At 31.1% G+C, this 11825-nt stretch overlaps 1 protein-coding gene across 5 annotated transcripts in view; it reads left to right on the forward strand.

Annotated features, from left to right (window-relative positions):
• LOC105148545 (Jumonji domain containing 7) overlaps window positions 1–11825 on the forward strand; it is a 38043-nt gene that overhangs the window by 25214 nt on the left and 1004 nt on the right. For 3 of the 5 annotated variants that reach the window (XM_011060334.2, XM_087407483.1, XM_087407482.1), the window contains 3 exons: window positions 10598–11077; window positions 11294–11537; window positions 11629–11822. In XM_011060334.2, the coding sequence (XP_011058636.1) occupies window positions 10598–11077; window positions 11294–11537; window positions 11629–11818 (914 nt within the window). In that variant the 3' untranslated portion in view covers window positions 11819–11822. Of the gene's footprint in view, window positions 1–8020; window positions 9989–10597; window positions 11078–11293; window positions 11538–11628; window positions 11823–11825 lie in introns of those variants that run through there. The other 2 variants (XM_087407484.1, XM_011060335.2) reach the window with 2 other exon arrangements.

Genomic DNA, 11825 nt, shown 5'->3' on the forward strand with positions numbered 1-11825 from the left:
TATATGTTGATATTTATTAACTAAGCTCGAAAATGTTAATAAAAAAGTGATTTATTTTCTAATTGTTTATATTTAACGAAAAGAGATCGAATGGAAATGAAATTATACACAACTGATATTTGTTAACTAAGCTAGGAAATGATAATGAAGAAGCGATTTATTCGATTTCGATCTCCATTTGTTTCCCATACAGCACAGAAGATTGAAGCAATATTGTTGCAATGTTGCAGAGATATTACAGAAATATAAATTAACAATGTGCCTGCAAAATGTCAGTAATATGCTTGTAATATTCCACAAACATTGTAAAAACTGTTGTGCGAGAGCGCACCGCGCGAAAGATTCGAGTGAGAAAACGGCACAAGGTTGATATGATAAGCGACAGTAAAGAGAACTTCGTTTCTTTGTAATTTAACAAAAGAATTTTCTTTAATATGCTCAGTTACAAAGTCAAAAAATATAATTAATTAAATATTAAATTAACAGAATATTAAATGCAGTCACCTTTTCCAAATGATATTTTGGAATCGCGGTAATGGAAAATCTCGGCGATTTTCTCGGCACTTCTCGAAAGATTCGTTTTATCGCGATTTCACTAAACGATTAGCACGGCGATTTTACGAAGTGATATAGTAGCAAGACTATGACTCTAAGAACTCTAAGAACTTTTAGAAGTAAGAACTTTTTTCGAAGTAAGAAGGAGGACGGCGAGATCGAAGCATTTATTGCTTTCGGCCTGAGCTTTCTTTTTTGGGAAAAATCCAATAAAAATTTGCCACAATCGTAATTATTACGTGGCATTAGGTGTACAAAATTGATTGGCGCTTTGGATTCTTTTCTAGCGACGTTCAACGTAACAGTCATGCGCGACAGAAAATCCGTGCGTGGGATTGGTGACAGCGCGTGACGTATTCGTCGGAGCGCGGCGCTCGCGTGCGCGAATTGAATCGTTCTAGAACTTTCGATTGTCCGTTGCCGGTAACGACAACTTGTTTGCGTGTAACGAATTGTTTTTAAAAAGAACAAAGAACGACGAATTCGATGATTCTAACGAGGATTAAGATCATGCTCGAGATGAAATCACGAGCTGAATTTATGCATGCGTTCAATGATAATTACTGTAGGTTGACTGAAAGAATTCTTGCTTTTCTTTTCGAATTACCGATCTCAAACAACTGTTATTCTTTAATTGTTACAATAATAGTAATATAAAAAAAAATATTAAGTAAAAATATTATAAGTTTTTACAATATAATATTTTTATAATATTTTTATAATATTTTTATAATATTTATGTAGTACAGTCTTTTAGTTTAACAGTCGTTTTTATATTATAATATAACAATTAATATAATTCATTTTATATTTAAATAAAAAATTTACTGATCTATTATTTGACATCATTTCATTAACTAAGTTTTATATTTATTTTGAATATGAAATAAAAAAATTGTAATAATATCGAGTTTGGATATAATGAATGCATCATTAGCGGAAAACTATGTTTATATATAAGACGATAAGCAATTAAGTTGCTGAAAATGATTTATCGAAATATTAATTATGTGATTGATGATGTATTTATATCTGATGTGAACGCAAAAACCAGCGCCTGAATTTTATTGATAAATTTTATAAATTTTTTCATCATTTTTTAATCGATTTCAATTGAGTCGGAGTGGCTTCGAATTAAAAAGAATCACTGCAATTAATTTAATCCAACTTACCAAGTTAATCATGGATTATATTATTATGTTAATGTGAATAATATTTGTAGTTTGTTTGGAGCACATACATGCATACTTTATCCTTACGAATAAATTCATCCTTCAAAATTAATACTGCATTTATTAGAATATTTTATGGTTTTATTATAAAAAAATTATTTTATAGAAACCACATATCACTAGAAATGCGATTTGTAAAAAAATTAAAGTTAGTGAGATATATATATACAGAAAATAATTTTCATTTTAGAATCTTTGCAAGAAATTTATCCAAATACATTACATTGCAATATTGCTGGAACGTTTCGTTGCAATATAACAAAAAGCGGACATCTTAACGTTGTTGGAATCTTGCAGCAATTATTCAGCAACGTTTCGCAATCACCATGCAATATTGTAATGTGTCAGTGAAATTATTCTGCAATCTTTCTGTGCTGTATGGGTTATAACTTAATATTTAACAAAAGCAGATTGGAGGGAAATGAAATTATACATTGGTATTTGTTAATTAAGTTAGGAAATGATAATGAAAAAGATATAATATTTACCTCTGTTTGTTTATAATTAATATAGTATTTAACGAAAGAAGATCGTACAGAAATGAAATTATACTATTTGTTAACTGAGGTCGGATCTTCATAGTCGAGTCTTATTTCAAGATCATCTTAAGTAATGTCTTAAGACGCTAATGCAGCCTTCTGCGTGACTTCTTAAGATCGTATTTAAGATGGTCTTGAATGTAAGATCTGACTATGAATACTGACCTGAGTTAGGAAATGATAATGACAAAGGAATTTATTCGATGATTTCCATTTGTTTATGACTTAATATTTAACAAAAGGAGAATCGAATGAAAACGAAATTAATTAAAAACGTTCGTCATTACATATTAGTATAAACTTACCTTTTTAAAAATGGTTAAAAAAGGCGCTAATATTTGCTTCTCGAATAAAACCTAAGTATCCAACCCAATTAATAGTAGTTTTAATTTGTCTTCAAGAATATTTATTGAAGGTCTTCTTACTCCAATCTAAGTAATGGTATCTTTAATTCTAATCAAATTAAAATTATTACTCTTCGAAAAAAATTAATGTATCGAATGAAAAATTAAAACTCAGATGCTAATCTTAACTAATCAAGTTAAATTCTGTCAAATTAAAAAGTAAAACACAAATGATATTATTTCTTGGTATTTAACTGAACTTTAATAATAATATGTATCATTCATATAAAAGATTTGATATCAACAAAATTGGCGCGAAATTAAATTCCTTAAAATTTTATGTATCATTTGTAAAAAAGATTTGATATTAGCAATTGGCGCAAAGTCGTGTAAATCGAATACCAAATTAAATAAATAATATTAACTTTAATGATATATATCATTTCTATAAAAGATTTGATATATCAAAACTGGCGCCAAGTTAAATTTTACTATCAAAATAAAAAGTAAAACCCAAGTGATACTATCTTTATTATTTATTTAATCCAAATGGTATTATCTTTAATTTTTATACAATGAAACCTAAATATACGCGTATATTTTATTGTGAAGGATCTTTCTATTCCAATCCGAATGAAACTTGGGCATCTGTCAACATAACCCCATAAAAACATTAGTCGATTTGTGTCATAAAGTTATTCTCGATTGAAAATATTAGTTTACGAGCCAAATTCTCATCATTTGCGGGAGGTTTTAATTTTCTGCTTCAATATGAAGAAATCTGCGGCTGACGCTCATCGAATGCTCTTAAATACTTATGACGAGACCGCTATTAGTGAAAGAACGTGTTGTGAATGGTTTCAACGCTTTTCAAGAACGGTGATTTTGACGTCGAAGACCGGCATAGCGGTGGAAGAGAGAAGGTTTTCGAAGATGCAGAATTGGAGACATTACTTGATCAAGACTCGTGTCAAAATCAAAAAGAATGGCACGATCATTGGGAGTGACTCAACAAGCCATTTCAAAACGCCCAAAGTCATGGGGATGATTCAGAAGCAAGGAAATTGGATGCCGTACGAGTTGAAGCCGAGAGATGTTGAACGGCGTTTGTTTGCTTGTGAACAGCTGCTTAAAAGACAAAGACGGAAGGAATTTCTGCATCGCGACTGGGGACGAAAAATGGGTTCATTACGATAACCCCAAGCACAAAAAATCATGGGGAATTCCCGGCCATGCTTCCACGTCGACGGCCGAATATTCACGGTTCCAAGATCATGTTCTGTATTTGGTGGGACCAGCTCGGCGTAGTGTATTATAAGCTGTTAAAACCGACTGAAACAATCACAGGCGATCAATATCGAACGCAATTGATGCGTTTGAGTCGAGCATTGAAAGACAAACGGGGCCGCAATACAATGAGAAACATGATAAAGTAATTTTGCAGCATGACAATGCTCGACCCCATGTTGTGAAAGTGATCAAGACATACTTGGAAACGTTGAAATGGGAAGTCCTACTCCACCTGCCGTATTCTCCAGACGTTGCTCCCTCTAACTATCACTTGTTTCAATCAATGTCGGCCTGGCTGACCAGCACTTCCAGTCTTATGAAGAAGTAAAAAATTGGATCGATTCGTGGATCGCCTCAAAAGATGACCAGTTTTTTCGACGCGTGATTCGTATGTTGCCCGAAAGATGGGAGAAAGTAGTGGCCAGCGATGAACAATACTTTGAATCATAAATGTATAACTAGTTTTTTACAATAAAGCCTCGAATTTCAGAAAAAAACCGACGGAAGCAAAGTTGTACACCTAATATATATATATATATATATATATATATATATATATATATATATATATTAGGTGTTGGAATTAATTCGTAGCGTTTTACAAGTGATGGGAAGTACTTTCATTAATGTATTTTTTAATGCTCATGTGAAATAAATAACATTCTTTCATTAAAAAACGCTACGAATTAATTCCAACACCTAATATATATATATATATAAAATAAAAGGTATAATAATTACAATTTAAAAGTAATAATAAAATTAATCTGAACTTTACACTGAATAATAATAAAGTTTACTATTTTCTTAAACTTAAGGTTCCTGTCTACTCAGCCAAGAACTTTGCGTTGACAGTGGCAACACAGAATCAAACGGCGGTCTGGCGAAATCGGTAGCCACACACTTAAGCACGAGCCCATGTCCGTATGCTCGCTGCGACGCACCGAGAGTGAATGAGACAGCGAGCTTCTTCTCACACTAGTCACAAGTTTTAAGCGACCGAAAATGTTTTCTCAGCAATCTTGGTCGGCACGACCCATCAATAAGGACCGAAGGGCATTTTAAATAACATAAGTTAAATAATATAAATTTTAATAAATTGTAGTAATAGTGTATTACATTAATTCAGAATAAATCGCATTAAAACGCAACATTTACGAGATATTTAATTCACGATTTTTCATGCGCATTTATATTATAGTTATACCCTTCCTTTATAAACTCGAGCAAGAATATTTTAGAAAAATATTCAGAAGTAGAATTTTACTGGAAAAAAATTATAAATTATTTCTTTCCATAAAAATTTCAAAAGGCCATCAGAAAAGAAATACGTATATTTGAAACTCAAGACTTATGAAGAAAATATGCAAAAAAAAATCGAATAATTGCAAAAAGTTTTTTGCTTATAAAACGAAAAATATTGAGTGTATGAAAAAAATTGGTATAAAAAATGTAGAAATTTGAAATAACTACAAAATGAAACGTGGAACATTAAAATCGATCTATTAGTTCAGTAGAAAAAAAAATACCGAAAAAAGCCTTTTTTTCACTCGAGCAGCGACAAACACACATTAGTATGAATTTTTTTAAATATATGAACTTGTTTTTTGTGCACACTATCGATACTCTTATTTTTTTAACAGATTTATTTAATAATTATATTTAAACCAATTAATTCCATTAAAAAATAGCAATGTATGGTAATGTAAGTTTGTTACTAGCCCGCGCGCAAACCGCCCTCCATGTAATATCAGCGAAAGACATAGGTAATGCGTGGTACGCGGTTTCCTAGTTGCCTAGAAAGTTACTATTAGTTACTGTACCGCGTACCGCACTCCATTGGTGCGTTCGAGGAGAATAATGCTATTAGCGTTACTTCTGTCACTCTATCTTCGTTGTTTATTAAACAATTAATACAAGGATAGAATAACAGAAATAGCGCTAATAGCATCTCTCCGAACGCACCTCGTGTAATCTCACTCTCACTCCGCCCGGCGCACTGCCTCGCTCGCGTTCTTCAATTTTCCAAACAAACTGTTCTTAAACAAACTTTTTCGGCAGCAAAAAATTCAAGAGTTTTTCAACAACAAATTCAATTCTTCCTTGACAAATTGGTGTCAGACGGGATTCTTAATCTTAAAAACTAGAAACCACAATGATTTTTTGAAAAGAAATTATTATTTCGGCTTCTAATAATCGGAGGGTAATTTTTTTTTTTTTTAAATTCGTACAAAAATGTCAGATTTCGAATGCTTCACACGCTATTTGATATGATGCATATTAACATATGGGAATTATTTCTATTTTTTTATACAGAAAAAGATATTCACTTTTTAAAGGCGTTTTATAATAGTTCTACTGCAAAAAATTGTTTTGTTATTAAATGTACGTGATAGTCAATTCTTGAAGAAACAAAATCTCTATAAATTGCTTTGCGACTGCTCAAAGATGAAGAAATTAAGTTTTCCGCAGACTGGTTTTTAGTGAACAAATGGCTTTTTGCAAAAATTAATTCACACATTTCAGATTTGTTCAGAGCTAGATTTGTTCGTCATTACGAGGGCTACATTTTACGAGAAACATTTCAAAGTTTTGTTTAAATCTCAAAACAGAGAAAAAAGGCTTTTTTTGATGTTTTTTATTTTTTTTTCTACTGAACTAGTAGATCAATTTTAATGTTCCACGTCTTATTTTATAGTTATTTCGAATATCTACATTTTTTATATCAATTTTTTTTATACAATATTTTTCGTTTTATAAGCAAAAAACGCTTTTTGCAATTATTCGATTTTTTTTGCATATTTTCTTCACAAGTCTCAAACATACGCATTTCTTTTCTGATGACCTTTCGAGACTTTCGAGAAAAGAAATGCTGGTTTATAATCTTTTTCCGGTAAAATTCTACTTCTACTGAACTATTCTAATAACAATAAATAAAAGGCAATGTAAGAGTCAAATACATTTAAAATTGTAACATAATTAAATAGAATATATAACAAATAAAGAAAAATAAAAATTAAAACAGTTTAAAATACAAATATAAAATATTACAATAATATTAATAAAATATAAAACATTTCGGCTACCGGATTGAGCCCTCTTCAGACATTTACATTTCACAAAAATTGCTGTACAAAATTAGTTCTTGAAAATAACCGCATATTTTTTAAATTAATAGCTCGAGTGAGTCTTGATGTACAACTCGACATTATTCATGTACTATTGGACAGTCAAAAATGTTTCATGTCTCTTGGAAAAAGATCTAATCGGTGAAAAAGATAAAAAAAAATTCTTCTTAAAAGCTACTGAACCAGATCAAAGTAACATCCCAGAATTCTAATAAATAAAAATTCACCAAAAGCATGTGTAAATTATTCAAATAGTAAAAGTACGTCCATATAAGTGTCAAAATCCAATCAACATGTATTTAATGAAACACAGTTATATAAGCATAGTGTGTCGATTATAATGTACGCTCGCTGATACGGATCAACACGAAGTGAGAGAGGAGACGGACTGTCAGTATCGAAGAGTCAATACTTTATTTACAATAGATGTATATGCCTTATGGAGACATTCAGTGTTGGTAAATTTAGATTATTTTTCTGCTTTTTAATATTGAGCATCTCAAAAATTAAACATTTCCTATAGCAAGGCTCTTCATCCAAGATTGTAACGTTATCCCATTGGTGAGTTTTTATTTATTAGAATTCCGGGATATTACTTTGATCTGGTTCAGTAGTTTTTAAGAAGAATTTTTTTTTATCTTTTTCACCGATTAGATCTTTTTCCAAGAGACATGAAAGAGACACTTTTGACTGTTCAATAGTACGCGAATAATATCGAGTTGTACATCAAGACTCACTCGAACTATTAATTTAAGGAATATGCGGTTATTTTCAAGAACTAATTTTGTACAGCGATTTTTGTGAAATGTAAATGTCTGAAGAGGGCTCAATCCGGTAGTCGAAACTTGTAATGTTTTGTATTTGTATTTTAAACTGTTTTAATTTTTATTTTTCTTTATTTGTAATATATTCTATTTCATTGTGTTATAATTTTAAACTGTGTTTGACTCTTACTTTGCCCTTTATTTATTGTTATTTATATTGTATATAAAGAATCTTTCTATCTGTTAAATGAACTATTCTTGCTACTCGAGTTTATAAAGAAGGGATATACTACAGGGTATGTACCAAAATCCGGACAAATCGAACAATTTCTTTAAACAAAATGTTTTTAATGAAAAATTAAATATTACAAAAAATCCTTTTACATGGCACTTGAGGAATCCCTGTAGAGCACAATTATTCGATATATCCCTCATTGAATGACGGCCTCTATTCTCGGTCTGAACGCACGCACGCTGTAATATAGCGGTGTCCATGCCGACGAATGCCTCAATAGCGGTCCTTAGTGACATCACATTGGGATGTCGAGACTTGTTTGTGACTTTTCAACTACGCTCCATACGTAGTAGTCCAAGGGATTTAAATCTGGGCTGTTGGGAGACCAGAAATTCCTTGGATCAAAACATATCGATGTTATCTGAGAACTAATTTTAAATCAAATGACTCGTATAAGTCGATGCACTGTCCTGCTAAAAAACATATGGCCTTTCGGACGCCACAATTTCCATCCATGGCTTCATTACATCCATCAGAAGGCGCAACAATTGCCCTGATCATCCGAAATCAGCGCTTGAGCCCTTTCAACAACTGCGGGGGTCCTCGCGGTGCGTTCTTTCGAGTGACTCTTCCTGGCATACTAGAACCTTGGACTGTTCTAAAACCGTATATTTTGTCACGTCATAAATGATTGATCTCGGGTCATGGGCTCGTGCTTGTTTGTGTTACAGCGTCGAACCACGATAAATGGCCGAACTTATAGGCGTAGAAAAGTGACGTTTTTACGACGAAATTTATATTGCGTGCTATTTCATTATTATTTGCTTAATTGTGAAAATGTGACTTTTCTCGTACTCATCGAAGTCGTAATTATGGATGAAAACTAAAGTTATCTTGGAATTTTATATGTAAAAGCGTATATTTTATTCATTTCAACAGCTCTGTGTGTTTCTGCCCGAATATAGGCTCACTTTACGTATCTTTTACGACCATTTACTGACTGTCAAGAGAGGAAAGGACAGTTTTCATCTATTTTTATAAGTGTTTTAAAGTGATCTCGTCATTTCGTTTCATCCAAATTATCTTTATTTAAAAATGGCACACAACATAAATTAACATGCCATTCATTGCTTCTGATGTCACGATTTCAACATGGCCGCTGCGACTAGTCAGGAGCCTTAATAGCATTCACAACGTTCATAATTTACACGATTCTATAACTCAATCACACACGCTAGATACTTTAACTCTCATTGGGAATGCTTCTAATTTTTCTTATTTTTCTAAATATTCATATTTTTTAATGATTCTAATTTTTCTTATTAATATGCTTCTTATTTATGTTATTTTTCTAAATATTATATTTATGTTTTACTACTATGTTATTATATCGAGATCTAACAGCGCCAAATATTTTTACATGAAAAATGTTTCTATTTAAATTAAATTTTTTTCATTTTATACAGTTAATTTTTTAATTTTTAGTGGTAACAATTGAGCAAGATAACGCAATTTTGTGATAATGTTTTGAAGGAGAATTAAATAACCACTACTTTAGTTGGAAGAAAAAAATGTCTTTGAATGAATTGTGATATAATAATTTCATTTAAAAGGAATTTAAGCCATTCGGATTGGAATAAGAAGATCCTTCAATAAAATATACGCGTATACTTAGGTTTCATTGTATAAAAATTAAAGATAGTACCATTTGGATTAAGTAAATAATAAAGATAGTATCACTTGGGTTTTACTTTTTATTTTGATAGTAGAATTTAATTTGGCGCCACAGTTGTTGATATCAAATCTTTTGTACAAATGATACGTATATACAATTGCAGTTGGTATGGAACGCTTGTGATTGATTTTGCTCTTGTTCAACGTTACACTATTCCGCTGTATGGGTAGGCATCCTTAGGATGAAATCACACGATGTGGAAAATGACTGTGGTATAGAGAATGCGTCATAGAAGCAATCAATCAGCGTTATTCTGCGTTATTCCGAATAGCGCTAATTGGTTGTTTCAATGACGCATTCTCTATTCCGCAGTTCTTTTCCGCACTGTGTGATTTCATTCTTACATTCTATTATAAAGTTAGCGTTTGCGAATTGTTAATGAATTGTAATTCATATCGACCTTAAATTTTATAAAAAGAAAACATCCAACACACACTTTATACAAAATATATAATTTATGTAAATTTAAAAAAAAGAGCAATCTTTATTCTTTACTTTTTACAATTATAAAAAATTATGATTTACGTTTACTGATACGTAAATAAATAAAACAAGACACATATTTTTGTTATAATTTATAATTATATGACTCGTCTTAGTAACTATTGTAGGAAACAAATAAATGAAACTTCTGAATATTTTATGTGACCCTAATTCGTTTGATATATAAAAAAATTATCATTTTTTGTATGATCGTAAATAATAGTAAGATTTTTTTTATTGTTATAGTTTTTTTTATAGTTATGTAATTTTATTCTAATTTCTTATATTATAGAATTGTACTTGCAAAACGAAGTTGCAGAAATAAATCACTCAATTACGCCACTCGCCTTCTATCGAGAGTATGTCTCAAAAAACGTACCATTAGTAATAAGAGGTGCAATAAAACATTGGCCTGCTATAGACAAATGGTCTATACCATATTTTCGCAAAGTGCTTGATGACGAAAAGATTTCAGTCGCTGTAACGCCAAATGGCTATGCAGATGCAATAATTAAAGGAGATAACGGTACCAAGGAATTTTTCGTAATGCCCGAAGAACGTTTACTTACAATATCAACGTTTCTTGACACGTTAGAAAACACAATAGAAAACAGCGTATTTTATATACAGAAACAAAACTCGAATTTTATACACAGTTTTTGTAAGTTGTGGCCGGACGCAGAAATTGAAATATTGTGGGCCAGCGAAGCATTTGGAAAGCATCCTGATGCTGTAAACTTTTGGATGGGAGACGAAAGAGCTGTAACTTCTAGTAAAGTTTTATTTTACTTGGTAACACAAATACTCGAAAGTGCTTGGATCTCTAATTGATATAAGATGATCGTCATTAAGTAAATTTCATTCTCATAATTTCAAGAATTTTACAAAATCTATTTCAGTTCACACATAATTTTATTTTATAGTGTATATAATTAATTCTGAAGATCAGTAACATTGGAATTAAATTACATATTTTTATTATTTATAGTGCATAAAGATCCTTATGAAAATATATATTGTGTTGTGTCTGGTGAAAAAAACTTTATTTTACATCCTCCCACGGATTTACCATGGATTCCATATCAAAATTATCCATCTGCTGTTTACAAGGAATACAAACCAGGGAAATGGATTATTGAGTCAATTAATGAAACGCTTGATTCAGGAAAAACCACAAATTTAACATCAACGCCATGGATATGTGTAGATCCTTTAAATCCGGACTACGAAAAGTTTAGTGACACTATATATAGTAGCGTTTTTTATTTTCAAAATGACATTTTCAAAATTAATAGAAAAAATATATTAAAAAATTTACTTTAGATATCCAGAATATCGTAACACACATAACTTGAAAGTGACACTCAGAGCTGGAGATATATTGTACTTGCCATCCTTATGGTTCCATCATGTGACACAGTCACATGCTTGCATATCCATCAATTATTGGTACGATATGGAATTCGATATCAAGTATGCTTACTTCAAAGCACTGGAGACATTATGCAAATAAATAAGTG

This window comes from Acromyrmex echinatior, chromosome 6 (assembly GCF_024713525.1).
Source record: "Acromyrmex echinatior isolate Ae372 chromosome 6, ASM2471352v2, whole genome shotgun sequence".
Classification (NCBI taxonomy): Eukaryota; Metazoa; Arthropoda; class Insecta; order Hymenoptera; family Formicidae; genus Acromyrmex; species Acromyrmex echinatior.